Below are 16800 nucleotides of genomic sequence, written 5' to 3'. Positions count from 1 at the left end.
ATCTGTGATGTCGACTTTCTAAGTTGAAATGATTTATTGCACTGACATATATCATATTCACTTAAGTAATTTGAGCCGTCATATCAGTTAACTCCTCCTATCTAAACGATTTTATTTGATCTTAACAATATAGTATACTCTGATGCGGATTATTTCACCCTACCCCTGCAGGCAGTACATACAAGGGTCAGAATTTTTTCTGGCCCAATTTTTTTTAAAATTTTTATTTTCCCTCATTATATGAATCTCAACCCTTATCCTGAGTGTGAGCACTGCCCCACACCCAAGATCGAACCTTCCCTCTGATGCATAGAGTGGAGTAGAGAATCCTAAGCTGATAAAAACATGAAATTCTACCGTGCAAAACACATGCACACACACACACACACACACACATATATATATATATATATATATATATATATATATATAATTATTAAAATAAAATGCAAGTATTTATTTATATGTAGGTGGTAACGCTGCGATTCCGGAAAATTGATGAAAGGAGCAATTGTTAGGTTTCAGATTCAGACGAAAGATTCAATTTCATATCCTCTCCCTCTCCCTGTCAAGGCAGAGGAGGCCCTCTCCCTGTCAAGGCAGAGGAGGTAATCAATTGATTCTTCAGGGCAATATCCGTAACACTTTGAAAGATTTGATTTGGGTTTCTGATTCGTGGGCTTGGCTTTTTTGTGGTTTGTTTCAGAAACAATCCGATGACGCTCGAATTGTGACAATTGCTGCTTTCGAGATATTTGATGTGTCGTCATTCAATCGGAGAGGAGTGTTGGCTTGGGTGTGTTCTCAGGCCATTTCCTTTACCTATTCGGAGCAATTCGTTTTCTTTCCATAGATGGGATAAGGACTTTTATCAATTACAGAGCGGGTAATCAATTTTTTAAACAACAATATGGTTTCCTCACAAGGCTCTACTCTATCTCCAAGATTTGCTGATGGATCTTCCGCGCCTGCTACGCTCAAGTATATTGACAGTGTTCCCGTCTATGTCAAAGAGTTAATTGCAGGAGGTTCTGCGGGTGCGTTTGCAAAGACTGCGGTTGCTCCGTTGGAGCGCACTAAAATACTTTTGCAGGTGAAACTAGTTTTGGTGTCTTGTAAGTTTCGTGTATAGCTTTTTCTTATACTGTCAAGTGTCAACTGAGATTGGTCAAGCGCTTTCTAGTTTCTATTGTATATGTCTTTCTAATGAAAGTATGTTGTTACTAGATTAATTTTATTCGTAAATTTGGTGTGGTGTCCGCTATGACATTATATGGTATTACCGAGGATTAGGAGTTAAAATGACTATTATCTGAAGAGCAATCGACACTTGATAAACGCAAGGCACCGAAGGTGCTGGTTGCTAATCTCTATTCAAGAATCTGATTGTTGAGAAGACTCCAAATTGCCGAAAATTACCATTTTACATGGAGTTTGCATGAAAAACCTTTTGTTTGCGCTTGGATTGATGAATTTCAAATGTATTTTTGTTGTTTAGAGAAGTAACACCATTAAACTCAAATTCATGTAAATAATAAGGATAGATTTCAAGTACTCCCAGTAATGGTGAAATTCATTTTTTTTTTATATTATTAATGTGTAAATAAGTTTCGTATTGTTAAAGTGTAAATAAGTACGATGTGAATTTAAGATTTAATATATTTTTCATTTTAAACAATAAAACTAATCGAAATCCATGAGTTTCAAATTTATCTCCCCAAGTGCTCCTTTTTAGGAATTTCGTGGCGATAATGATGCATAAAATATCATGATAGTGAGACGGACTGATTTCGTCTGCATAAATATGACACTTGTCTTGTTAATTATTCCCGTGCATTTGTTGAAAAATGGTTCCATAATCTGGACTCTGCAGTTTGGTTACCAAGTGAAGTATTTTGGGCATTATATTTCTCACAGTGAGGATCTGATGTTCTCTTATGTGTCCACCGAGTATCTTTGGCTAAATGTGTGGTAACTGATTGATTTTTTATTTTACTTGTGTTTCCAGACTAGAACCGAAGGTTTTCATTGTCTTGGGGCCTATCAATCTCTTAAAAAGATATTAAAACATGAAGGGATTGCTGGATTTTATAAGTAAGTTTAGAAGCACCAGTTTTGTGTCATGGCTCTTCTTATGGGATCTACAGAATACTAATATGTATTACCTTTGATGATCCAGGGGGAATGGAGCTAGTGTATTTCGAATTGTTCCCTATGCTGCACTACATTTCATGACTTATGAGCAGTATCGGTCTTGGATTTTGGATAACTACTCTGCCTTGGGAACAGGGTCTATTGTGGATCTTTTAGCTGGTTCAGCTGCTGGAGGAACTGCAGTTCTATGTACTTATCCTTTGGATTTGGCTCGAACCAAACTAGCTTACCAGGTTCTTGCATTTTAATTTTTTTCGATTTCTAACTGTTTCGTTCTTCTCTTATTTGCATATTCTGAAGGCATCTAGTGGGGAAGTCAAATTTTATCACCCTTTTTCCTTAATTGCCACATTTCAATAAAGTAGAACTGGTTAAAACACTCTTGAGCAATTTTGATATCTTTAATATTATTCTGAAATAGAAATCCATCTGGTACCTACCCATTTTGGGCATTGTGTGCAATACATAGTGTAACGTACCATACTTTTTACTACTTAAAAATTTGCGGAAAAATTTAAAATTTTCTTATTTGTAAAATAATCTCCAACATATGCCATAAAGTATCACAACCAATTCCCCATACAATATGATCATTCGAAACATTGACTAATAAAATTTGTTCACAAACCACTTTCTCAAAATATTTTCCATCAACATAAAAATCCTAATAATTTAAACATTTCATAAAACTTAAACATGGCGGTCCTCGGGTCTAGCCTGCTACTCAGTCCAAGCCTGCCCCTTTGTCACCACCTCCGATCTCTTCATCAACATACTCACTTGCATCAATCTAGTCTAGTGAGTCTAAAGACTCAACACGTATAAACTGGGAATAACGAGTACTACATAATAAAATCACATGCAACTTTAGAATAGGACATACATAACTTGAAACTTGAACTTGCATATTAAACTTGAACATGCGTACATACATATTTTGACGTGCCATCATCATAAACTTTCATAACATACTGCATACTTGAGCATACTTGAACATACGTAACTTCATCATTTTCGTAGAGGATGTTTCAAAGCAAGTGACCCATAACATAATAAATGCCTGATCAGACATACCACAGTACTGGGCTGACAGGGACGTATCCACTGCCACATACATAAGATCCCCGTTCATAATTTAACGGGCTGGTTGGTCCTCGTTCATAATTTAACGCTTTCCAACCTCGATCTAACCCGTTCATAATTTAACGGGCGGATTGGTCCCCGTTCATAATTTAACGCTTTTCAATCCTAACATAATTTGGTCACAAGACATTTAGCATACCTCCAAAAACTTAAAATATTTTCTTTGCACGTCATCATACTTACTTGGCGTTGAGGGATTCGTTGGACTTCGATCGAGCCCGTTGCTGCACATACTACATGAATTTAAAAACTTAACTTGCATATCTTAGACGTAGGTACTCGGGCTTACCACCAAAGTAAATAAATAGCTTATGACATTCTAATCACTCGGAACTTGACCTCGTTTAATTATCGTATTAAATCATGACATAGAACCCCAAAACAAATCCTATATTTTTACATAAATAAATTTTAACCATCGTACTAAACCATGATATAAAACCCCGAAGAAAATAAATAAATAAAATAAAAAAAAATTTATTTATGTTGTGAAAAAGAAAAAATTTATGGTAAAAAGTAAAAATCTCAAACTCTCAAAATTTATCAAACTACACACTTTATAATATTTTTCTCTCTACTCAATTGTGATTTTCTTCACAAATGAGAGATCTATTTATAGAAAATCTTTACAAATAATCCAAAAATAAAATACATCATTACCTACATCATCACACACAAATTTCTAATTTTTACAACTCTTATTTTCAACATTCAAATATTCAACTATTACTTTTTAAATATTCAAATATATTATTTTCAACAATTTATTTTTTTTTAATTTTTTTTTTTAAAAGGGGTACACGGACCCCGTGTAAGGGTCCGGATAGGGGTCCGGGTCCATGCGCAAATTTCGAATTTTTAAGGAAAAATGGAGACGGACTCCGTGTCGGGGTCCGGGTACATGCTGGACATGGAAATTCACGAAAATTCAATTCATTCTTTCAACCCAAGCCTAAGGAACATGAACCAACACCTCAAGACTCATTCTAGGATGTTATTACATTGCTTCAAACCCGAAGAAACACCCCAAACGTCCCCAAACATTGACAAGCAACTTCAATACAAAAATAACTCGTAATTCGACATCGTTTCGCTTCCTACGACTTATATTACATCCCAAGCCAATCCCGACCCAAACGAACCACCAAATAACACCTAAACACATCCCATAACATACCTAAATGCAGTAGCACAAGCCCGGCGGTGTCCAACGAAGCCTGCAACTCAAAAACTTCAAAACATGATAAACATCATTTTCATTATATCGTAGGTTTGAGCAGTCATACAAAAACAATCATAACTCACTCGTTTCTTGTCCGAAAATTATGAATTTTATATCAAATCGAAGGCATCGAAAAGTTCTACGTTTTTCTTGCTGAAAGTTTTCTCAGAATCTCGACCAAAAATTCGCAGTATTTGAAAAGACAGAAAAATCGAATTTTTGAGATTCAAAACTACTTCAAAATACGTCCAATACAATTTCTGCTCAAACTACTACGAATCATTCACATGTTTTCACTCAAAACACATAAAAATTCATACTATGACAAGATCGATGCAGCAAAAACAGAATATACGTGCTTTTGATGATTAAACAATACCGAAACGACGACACCGAAGCGGAGATGGAGCGAGAGACGATCCGGGACGAAGGTGGCTCGATTTTCTTGAAATAAACTCAGCAAAATATTGCTGGAAATTTCAGAGGGAAGGAACGATTGCTGAAGAAGAAGTTGGAGAGGAGAGAAATGATATAGAGGTTGATGGAGGACAGTTTAAAGAAAAATTCTCTTCTCTCCTTAGTCAAATAAAATAATAAACATGTGTGTTTTGTTTATAATGAAAGGGTGTGTGTATACGTGTATGAGTGTGTGTGAAAAGGTGTTGGAATAATTGAATATTTTAATATGTGTGTGTGGTGTGTAATAAACCACCTAATTAATAATTATAAAGTATTTTTAAATAAATAAATCATGCTAATAAAAATGTTAACAAATCAACAAATTAATAAAATTCTAATCCCATAATAAATTTACTAAAATCCCCTAATTGATAAACTTTAAAAGTTTAAAAATCCTAAAATGACTTAATATTTAAATTAGGCTTTAAAAATATTAAAACTTCATAAATTATTTAAAATACCTCAAACCTAACTTAAAATAAAATACCACAATTAAAGTCACTAAAAATCATCCCGGTCTCCTTTTTTCGATCCCGCCTCGAAAAATCGTCTGAAACATAAAACTCAAGAAAACATTTTAACGTAGATCAATTAAACATAAATATTACAATAATGAAATTTCATAAATTAAATAAATGCATAGATTTTACGTATACTGATTTTTGGGCTTTACACATAGTTTAGGGCGTGACACACTAAAGCGCTAGAGTACCCTGGAGCTTGAGGCGCAAGACGAAATGCACGCTTTATTTCAATAAAGCGCATTTGGATAATTTTTAAAATAAAATATATATAAAGTAATTTATACTATAATATTACATAAATTAAATATTTTTCACAAAGATAGCAAATAATATATATAAAGATTAATTAATAGATAATGTAGTTTAAATAATAAACAGAAAAAACTTTAATAAAATTCATTAGTAAGTCATAAATTCATAGTATATTAAGGAAAAAACTTCGAATATCTAAATCATCAAATCTCTCTTCATCCTCCTCAATTATATCACCATCTTCCAAAACAATGGTGAATCATAAGTGTGGAAGAAAAATTAGATCATTGAATGACAAGAACTTACATATTTGTGTCACAATGACTACCCGTATTATTGGTTTCTCTTTTTTCAAATATATCTTCTTGTTTTTTTTGTTTTAGTTTTTATTTTCTTTTTTTTACTTAACTAAAAAACACGATTTGATTTGTAATGGTGATACTTTAAGGAGTTGAAACATTGTAGATAACCATATTCAATAAAATGAGTGCCAATAGGGGGAAAATTATAACAAAAGTGTGCATAAAGGACTTCTAAACTTTCTGATAAAAAATTCTTGCATAAATGAGTGACAATAGGGTTTTTTTTTTATCATAAAATAAAATAGCCACGAGCTTTGTTAGTTGGGCTTCAAAATTTGTTGAACTCGAGTTAATTTTATTTAACTAAAAAATTTCAACTCACTACTTTAATGAGCATGCTTCTGCGCCTCTCTCCGATGCCTCGTGCCTAGGCAGAGGCGCATGCTTTAAGCTTGCTTGTTTCAAGGCAACAGGCGCAGCCAGGCTACCCTTTTAATAACTATAGTGTGATACAAAGAGTTGCATCATTGGCGTGTTGGTGAGACAGTGAAATATGACATCTTGGCCAACTTTTTTATTTTTATTATTATTCAAATCTTTAGATGGTAATTATTCAATTATATAGTCATTTTGTTGCTGACTCATATTGGATGTTAATTACAACTTGTATATGTTTTTAGGTTGCAGATGCAAGAGGAGCTATTCATAATGGTACAAGACAACTTCATACTCACCCTGCTTATAGTGGAATAAGGAATGTGATCCGAGAGTGTACACAGAAGCAGGAGTACGGGGACTATATCGAGGCATAGGTACATTTGCATGGTGCATACTTTATATGATACGTATTTTTTAACAACCTCATGTTGACTCGTATACTTTTATAACATTCCCCTCCACTTTAAGCTTAATTATGATATGAAGCTTACAGTTAGCCGTTGCTGATATGATGGGAGTTAAATTCTTGTATATATATCATGTACTGACCAATTTTCAATATCACGTTTCGAGTAGGTCCTACGCTCATTGGAATTCTTCCATACGCTGGCTTGAAGTTTTACGTCTATGAGGAACTGAAGAGGCGCGTTCCCGAGGAATACCACTCTTCCATTTTAATGCGCTTATCATGTGGAGCTCTAGCCGGTTTATTTGGACAAACTTTCACATATCCATTGGATGTTGTCCGAAGGCAGATGCAGGTACTGCAGTGTGGACGTCCTGCGTTATTATTTAATCAGACATTTAACGATGAACATCTATATTGAGAAACCGTGCGGAAACACGATTCACTTGATTTATCCTACCAATAACAGTTTTGTGGTCGAGTCATTAGATGTTTTACTTAGGCAGAGTATTTATCAAGAATTTAACAATTGTTACAGGTTGAACACCTGCAAATTTCAACACAAGGTGTCACCAGATACAAAAGCACCTGGGATGGGCTTGCTACCATTGCTCGTAATCAAGGTTGGAGGCAATTTTTTGCTGGCCTTAGCATTAATTATATCAAGGTACTGACTATTTGGTCATCGTCAGACTAGAATCTCATTTTGATAAATTAAACTCTAAGAACAGCCCCGTCAAGATACAAGAACTAATGTCAAAAAATGTGGATGGATACATTTCTGGTTTCTGAAATACTAACAGAGTTGTTGGATGTTGCTTGCAGATAGTTCCCTCGGTCGCCATTGGTTTCACGGCGTATGACACTATGAAGACCTGGCTTCATATACCTCCTAGACAAAAATCGAAAGCTTAAAGTAAGACGGTTTAAACGTTTTAAAGTTTATTTACCATAAGAGACCATAGGTTGTAATGGTTTGATAATAGTTCAGAAGTACGACGCCAAATGTGTTTTACATGACAAATATGGCATCCCGTTTAGGGGCGGGAAAAAATACCGAATTTTCGGTATACTGAGGTTATTAAGGTTATTATACCGAAAAATACTGAATTTATCGAAATTTTTGGTATACCGAAATTTTCGATACGATATGGTACCGATACCAAAATATTCGGTATGGTAACGATATGAAATTTGAATTTTTTGGTATATACCGAAATACCGAAATAATATATATAAATATAATAATATATAATATTTTTAATAATAAAGTTAAATTTTTAAAAAATATAAAATAATTTTTTTGGTATAAAACGATATATATCGATACCGTACCAAAATAAAGAATTTAACTTTTGTTTGGGCTCATCATGTTGGAATCGTCCAAATCAAAGTTCAGTTAAGCAACTCGGCTCATAGTTGAGAATTTAAACTGTTGAGAAGTCTTATATCTATCGTCTAACCTTACAGCTAGCTAGAGACTTGATGTTGGACCTCGACTTGTTAAAAAGCTAATAGACTTTAGAAATCACAGGACCTCAGACATTGTTGCAAAGATAGCGGATAAAGAAGTCGAACGTGTTGCGGCTGAAATTTATTGGTGTTCATTGATGTGTTGGATCTCCAGACACATGTTGCGGTTGGTGTTTATTGTCTTGATGGATTTTTTTTGTATATTTCTTTCCTGGTCTCTTTGACTGTCTTGAGGGATTTGTTTGTATTAGTTATCACTGGCCTTAGAATTACAAGAGAATGAATTTTTTATATATATTTTCGGTATGACAATATTTTATCGATACCGTACTGAAATGTCGCAATTTCAGCATACCGACTTTTCGGTACGGTAATTGTATCATTTTTCTCATACCGGTATTTTCGGTACGGTATACAGTATTCTAAATTTCGATAAGGTATATCGTACCGATCACCTCTAGTTGTCATAATAGAAAACGTGTTTTTAAATATAAATGTTAAATAAATTAAATAAAATAGAGTTAAATGTCAAATACATAAAAGTACAAAATAGATAATGCAAAAATCTCAAGTTTCTTATATTATTTATCTAAAATTAACACAATATAATTTTCATAAATTGAGATTTTACTAAATTGCCATTACATTGACTTGAGCCGCTCGTCTAGAATGCAATGATCGATGTTCCTCAATTTTCCACTTTGCACTACAATCTTAGGGAAATAAAAAACATTGTCCTAATTGAAAGGGAAAATAATTTTTTTATCTCTTGACATTTATTATTTTTGGTCTACTAACTTGTCAAAAATTGGCTTTGGTGTACTAAATATTTTTTCAATGCTTTTAGTCATATTTCGGTATATTGCTAATATGACATCGAAAATTACTGATAAAATATCGAAAATTGCTAACTTATCTGATTTCACGTTACGTTGTCAACAATTAAAACAACATAGCCGAAAATTAAAAGTTAGTGCATCAAACTCAAAATTTGAAACTTTAATGGACCAAAACTCAAAGTTAGACAACTAAAAAAATTATTTTATCCAATTATAACAATATCTCAAAATCATATTAAACTTCCAAACTGTAGGTTAGGCTATATATATATATATATATATATATATATATATATATATATATATATATATATATATATATTATTGAGCTTAGTTTTAATGGTCATATAATTACCTATAGCTAATATACACCATTTATTGACAATATGAAATTATTATGTTAGTGAAATCAAAGTTTTCGTTTATAAAAAACTGAGCGTTTTTCCAAAAAAAAAAAAAAAAACTGATTGCGAAGTACATTTATAAATATATAAGAGTAAATGGCATAATATAGGTATATATATAAATGTAAGTATAATAAAAAAATATATATCTCTTAATTGTTTTTAATAATTTTTAAACACATTAATTATGAGTAGGTCTCCTATGCAATAGTCTCATAGACATATATATGCGGGTCGACACGATCCATATCTACAATTAAAAAAAAACTCTTGACATGAAAAATAATACTTTTAACTTAAATCATCATATATCACACAATTTTATCATAACATAACTAACAAAAAATGACATTTTCCAGTAAAATGTCATATTTTATACATAAAAGTAATAATTTAATGGATTTAATCATGTCAAAAATTCGTATTACAAAATTAACTCGTCAGAAGATCTCACATTAGTTTTTTTTTGCCTATTTTAATATCCATAGCAAAAAAACAAGTTTCTTACTCATGCACGCGCAACCCTACATCTCCCAATAAGTATAGAAATATGTTTCTAGGGAGACTTGAACCTATGATCTCGCTTTGATACCACGTGTTAGGATAAAAAATGTATATAGAGGGATGTAAATAAACACTTTGAATTGAAAATAGACTGTTTTTACAATTTCAAGCGGTGTGAGCAGCTAGAGTGAATTTTCCAGTCAGACTGAGTACTTCGAACTACTAAAATAAATGACAAAAACTTGTGTGAGACGGTCTCACGGATAGTATTTTGTGAGATGGATCTCTTATTTGGGTTATCCATGAAAAAATTTTACTTTTTATGCTAAGAATATTACTTTTTATTGTGAATATCGGTAGTGTTGATCCGTCTCACAGATAAAGATTCGTGAGATCGTCTCACAAGAGACCTACTCAAAATAGATAAGTGCAAAATCGGCTTGATATACTTAGTGAATATTATAAACTTAATATCAGTTTAGATGGAAAAAAACAGTAAATAAGTTAGACAAGTATTTGTTTCTGGAAATTCGACGACTGTGCTTTTACGTCTCTCATTCTTATGTTTTAGAAGGATTTTATTAGAGGATTTGATCGGTACAAATCTTCTACAAACCTATTTCTGCTTCGTTCAACAACCCCATGGAGCTGAAGATCATAGCATCTAACTGTTTAACTTAATCTGCAAAGAAACAACTTTCTAACAGTGAAACGTCCCTTACCTCTTACTTTAAATAAATAATACTAGAAATTTTTTTTCTACAAAGACCGAACCATACCAAAACATGAATCCATATTTTAAAAAAATCGGAATTTGTGTTAAATATCCATAAATCGTCAATCATAAAAACATACGTCAATCATACGAAATCTAACGTCTATCCTTAAAAAAAACTAAATACAAATATCTTTTAAAATAATCTTCAAATCTATATCAAAACTTTCATTATCATAATATTGCGGAAAACGTAAGGTCTTCCGGAGTGTACCGCCATGTCCAATCCACTCAAGCGCCCGAGTCTTCCTCAACATCAACTTCACCTGCGACCATTCAAATCTAGTGAGACTAACGACTCAGCATGTCCGAACCATACGTAACGAGTAATACATATATAGGCACATGCATTTAAAATAATATTTTTAATAAAATAAGCTGACACAAAAAAACTTGTAAACATATAATTATTTTCGTAAATCATTTAAGCAGATAATATCGTAAAACATTTCCTCTTCATAAATCATTTTAGTGAAGTTTGATCCTTGAAAGTGACTATCATTTATCATCTGTTCGATTAATCAATCTATACACCAAGTACCTGGAGGCGGGGAATCAACAACTCTCATCATTGGGCCGTGGCCAAAAAGTAAGTTCACCGCTCCTTCTTGAGACGGATCCCCCCAAAAATCCTCTGTGTCACTATAAATTATTTATTTATAATTCCAAAATAGGGAAAAATAAAATAAATAATGAAAACAAGTGCTAGGATGACCATATATCAATACTTGATTGCATCAAATTTACAGAGAGGGCAAACATTCCACTGTTGCAACCAATTTTCCATGCAATACACATGATGTTCATCCGCAATATAGACTAGCAATCTTCTCCTTATGCTCATCCTTTTCGCATACCACACATGTCTTGTAGACGCTTTTCGCGTGGTTATATGTATCCCCGTCAACTCTAGAGAACAAATACCTATTCACAAATTGATCTTTTGGATTCGCAAGCAGCTGATTAATCTTGAAATTTTCACTTGCGGCACGACCAAACAGACTGAAGTAAGTATACTCTTGATTAATATTCCACAAATGTGTGGGATGAGACCAATCATTCTCATCAGATTGTTCGTAATAGAAAGGAACTTGATCATAAGAGGCAGCAAAGTTTGGCAAAGGGTTCGGAAAAGAATCAGAAACCTACGGTGGTCGGAAGTTGGAAGCCATTTGCACCAGTTGAGCTACGTATTTGAAGCAAAGTTTTTTTTTTTGATGGAAGAAATTGAGAATGTTTGGACGATGAGAAGTATTTATAGAACCATAATTAGGAATTGGATATAAGAAAGAAATTGATAAGGATCGGAATGGGATTCTATTCCTAATTTTATTGTAAATAAGGTAATATTAATAAGATATTTCTAATAATAACTTTTTAAAGTATTTTTAACTAATAATTCAAAGTAAAAATATGGATATAAAGCAGATAATTACTTTATTAAAAGTATTTTGAAATAATAAAGTTTATACGGGAGTTTTAAAAATATAAAATTATATAAGCATGACCATTGAAAAACAATATATATATACATCAATCTGTTAAATCCACGGGAAAATAATTAATTTACAAGATAATATGTAGTTATTTTAGAATACATATTCCTATTTTTATTTTACATAAATGCATAATTATAGATTTATATTTATAATACTATTTCTGAGCTACCAATTACTGATATTGTCCAAGCTAATTCATCACATATTCTCGAATCTAATATAAAAATTGAACTAAACAACAAAATCGAGCTATATATTTTCCAAAAATCAAGAAAGTATTCAGTACCAGATGAAACCTATAATTTTAAATTTCTAACAATTTATGTAACCATGCCAAGATGCACATCAGTCTTGAGACAGGGCCGCAACGTTACAGAGAGGGAAAACATTCTTCTGTTGCAGCCAACATTTGATGCAATGTATGTGATATTCATGGCCGCAATTCAGAGTAGCAATCGTCTCATCGTTGTTTCGCTTTGGTACAAATCATCATGGCACACAACGCATATATTGTCTTGTATCTGATCTTCCTCCCTACTTTTCCTTGTTTTCAAGTCCTTGAATATTTCGTCGTCTTGCGATATATTCCGATCAACTATGTAGTCGGGCGCTGTAGCAGTTTTTTGAACATCATCATATGAGAACCACTCCCAATCCTCAAATTCTTCCACAACATTAAAATCATCCATGATCAGGTGGTGATCGATTAGGAGTCCTAGATGGGGCTGTACAAGGGATGGACTGTGAAGGGATAAAGATGAACGAAAATTGGGATCATGGATAACTAGTGCACGCCTTAATCTTTCTTTGCTCATCGTTCATACCATATTATGTGTGTTTATACATGATATTGATGCTTAAGTTGCTCGATAAAGGTTTTTATTACGCTGCATGATTAGAAGTTTAGATTTAAATGCATGTTGGTTACGTTTAGACTTTGGAAAACGCTCAGATATAATGCCTCCTAGACGCGCACTTAGTACTGATAGGCAAACCGATACACACGAGGATGGTAAAGAGATTGCACCCCACCTCCCAATGAGGATACTGCTACACGTTTTCTGGAGGGTATGGCACGTTTCTTTGAGCATCAGGCTCCGAGGTCACAACACAATATGCATGATCAGTTCCGGAGGCTGGGTCTGAAGGAGTTTTCAGGCACCACCGACCGATTTATTGTTGAGGTTTGGATTAGTTTCCTTGAGATGCATTTAAGTTATCTGAATATGGGGTATGCTGATCGAAGTTATGTGTGATACTTATATACTTTGAGATGATGCTTCTCTTTGGTGAGAAGGAGCTGAACATGGTGAGAATCTAGTCACCCTCACTTGGGCGCAATTCAAGAACATTTTCTATAATAAGTATTTTACTACTGATGCTCGAGGACGCTTGAAGAGGAAGTTTATGACTCTCCATCAGGGAGACACGTTGGTGGCTGAGTTCGTTAGTAAGTGATAGGGGTTGTCACTTTGTGCCCCTTATTTCTAAGGATGCTGCTGAGAAACTGAGTCACTTCTTGAATGGCCTTTGACCTACTATACACCGTGATGTGATGTTGATACGACCGACGAATTATGCAGCTGCCACTGCTTGTTCTTTCTAAGCTGAGGAAGCCTTGAAAGATATTGATTTTGAGATGCAGCGCAAGAGGCAGCAGCACCAGCACCAGCACTAGCAGAACTCTCATCCAGTCAAGAAGAAATTTACGGGACCTCCCAAAGCTCAAGGGCAACAAAAGCCCCAAGGACAGTGGAAGAAACCGAGGCAACAGAGGCCACCATAGTCTAGAGCCCCAAAACCTGAAGAGTGGCCACTGTGCGAAGAATGCAATCGTCTAAACTTTGGAAAGTGCATGTGGGGAACATACAAGTGCTTCATATACAAGGATGAAGGACATAAGGCCATTGACTACCCAAAGAAGAAAGGACAGACCAACTATTGGCAGAGCTTTTGTTATGCATGTTGAGGAAGCAGAGGCAGAGCCAGACACGACTGTAATTACTGATAACCTAGTTGTTTAACATTTTTATATTGCTTCTATTGCATGAAATGTTAAATTGGTTAGTAGAATAGATTGAGATAATTTTCGAGAGTTTTGTGCTATTAATGATTGGAATTCCTTAATTTTTCGACTCGATTGGATTTGATGGTATATTTATCACATGAAAATATTTATTTTAGGTGTAGCTATCTATGTAATGTTGGATTCAGGAGCTACAAACTCATTCATATCCGAGACATTGTAAAACGACTAAAGATTGTACCCGGGGATTTGGATTTGGGGAGCTACACACTCATTCATATCTGAGACGTTCGTAAAGTGACTAAATATTATATCTGGGGATTTGGATTTGGGATTTAGAGTTTCCATTCCTTCTAGTGATCAAATGGCTGCATCGAGTATTGTGAAGAATTTGGAGCTTCGTTTACAAAAGGATGTAGTTTGGAAAGATCTTATCGTACTCTCGATGCCTGAATTCAACATCATTATTAGCGTGGATTGGCTATCTTCGAATGGAGCTTCGATTGATTTTTGGCAGATGTCAGTATCTATTCGACCACCCAGCGAGAAATATTTTGCCTTTGAGGCAGCAAAGAACAAGAAAATGCCGTACATTATCTCCAGCATCTGTGCGAGGAAACTTATGGGACGAGGCTGCCAAGCTTTTCTAGCATGTATTACTTCAGCACCTGTTCCTGTCAGTCAGAAGCTAGAGGATGTTGAGGTGGTCAGATATTTTCCTAGCATCTTTCTTGAGAACGTTTATCCCATTCCACTAGACCGAGAGATGGAATTTTTCTATTGAGTTGATGCTAGGTACAGTGCCAATCTCAAAGGCACCCTGTCGTCTAGCACCAGCTAAGATGAAAGAGCTGAAAGATCAAATTCAAGAGTTGTTGTACAAGGGATTTTGGCGAAAGCTGGATCTTTTGCTGCACTTACGTTGGAAAAATTTCAAGCCATTTCTATCATTATGGCTGAACATAAACTCAACTAGAAGCATCTTATATTCAATATTTTAAAGAATATGTTTCTATCATCCAAACAATCCAAAGGCTTTGCAGTGAAACTGAGCTATCTGCTGAAAGTGAAGGGGTTAGTGGCAGATGATTCAGAAAAATCATCCAAATTCAAAGTCTTCAATGTGAAGAATACTATGCCACTCAAGACCAAATTGGACATTTCTCCTGCTCAGTTTGTAAAGATAAAACAAGAGATTGGGACTCAACAGGCGGCTCCTAAAATCAGTGAAAAAGACCAAGACATTGGCTCAACTGAAGTCAGCAAAAAAGAAATTAGTTGTGGGTGAATCCGATTCAGAGAAAACTCCTTCCCCAAAGATCGCCAAGAAACCGAGAACCCAGAGGATTAAACCAACAACTACAGAGGAATCTATTCCTACTGACAAGCTAATATCTTCAGATGCTCAGCAGCCAATTGAAGCAGTTCCTCTGAAGATCATCGCACCAGAAAAATCAGCTGGTGCAAAGAGAGAAACAGTTAGGATCAAAGCTCCTCTGATTAATATTATTCGTCCTACCGTTCTGGCACCTGCCCGACCCAAAGGCATCAAGATTATAGAACGGGTGGATACTACTCGAACTGGTCTTGAAATTCCACACATCCTCAGTTCTGATAAAGGCAAGGGCAAATTGATTGAAGAGCCCAGGCCATCCAATCCCATTCAAACCCACATTGACCTTGTTTGGGATAAGGTTAATAATTTTGCAGCATCAAAACTTCAACCCTACGATGCTTGGACAGCCTATCGTACTTATATTTTTGCCAAGCAACTGAGAAAGAAATCCCAGCTGAACAAGTTCATCAAAATGGAAGCTTTTGTCCTCAAGATGGTCAAAGCCGCCACAATTGTTCAAGCTCTGGAGATAAAAACATATTTGTTTGATCAGATGAGAATCAAGAAGTTAGCACAAATTATTGACAAACTGAAGGCTAACTACGTTCCAACAAATCCTACTGCCTATGCTGATCATGCGGTGATTACTCAGCTAGACACCGATCTGATTGGCTTGCTATCTCAGATAAAGTTTTGGGAAATTGATCAAGAGTTAGTCCTTCATCAAGGAGATCTAGACGATGATGAAGAGGAAATAGTTGAAGAACCTTCCTCTCAGCAGAAAGAGTCATCCTCAGAACAGGATATTATTCCAACTGAAGAGCCAGTTCAGGATATGTCTCAATCACCTACTGGTGAACATCAAATTTACACTGAAGCAGAATTATCTTTCGCAAACATTGATGAAATTATTCAAGCAGTAGTGCAAGAATCCCAATTGAGTGAACCTATTTCTGATAAAGTTGATCACCCCGTTGATCAAATCAATCCAGAGGTTCCTATCTCTTCAGAAGCACCAGTTCAGCCAGATTTATCTGCTGAAGA

The 16800-nt window shown here is 34.6% G+C and overlaps 1 protein-coding gene across 1 annotated transcript; it reads left to right on the top strand.

Moving 5' to 3' along the window:
• Window positions 1-415: 415 nt before the first annotated feature.
• On the top strand, window positions 416-8574 carry LOC140812868 (mitochondrial carrier protein CoAc1). The gene is given in 9 exon segments (XM_073171235.1): window positions 416-1093; window positions 2009-2094; window positions 2180-2387; window positions 6737-6818; window positions 6821-6868; window positions 7071-7255; window positions 7439-7567; window positions 7726-7816; window positions 8435-8574. Coding segments are annotated over 8 exon segments (1011 nt in total). The 5' UTR covers window positions 416-910; the 3' UTR covers window position 7816; window positions 8435-8574.
• The last annotated feature ends 8226 nt before the right edge of the window (window positions 8575-16800 follow it).

The sequence above is a fragment of the Primulina eburnea genome, chromosome 14, assembly GCF_022965805.1.
Source record: "Primulina eburnea isolate SZY01 chromosome 14, ASM2296580v1, whole genome shotgun sequence".
Taxonomy (NCBI): Eukaryota; Viridiplantae; Streptophyta; class Magnoliopsida; order Lamiales; family Gesneriaceae; genus Primulina; species Primulina eburnea.
This window is presented reverse-complemented; position numbering and strand designations above follow the sequence as displayed.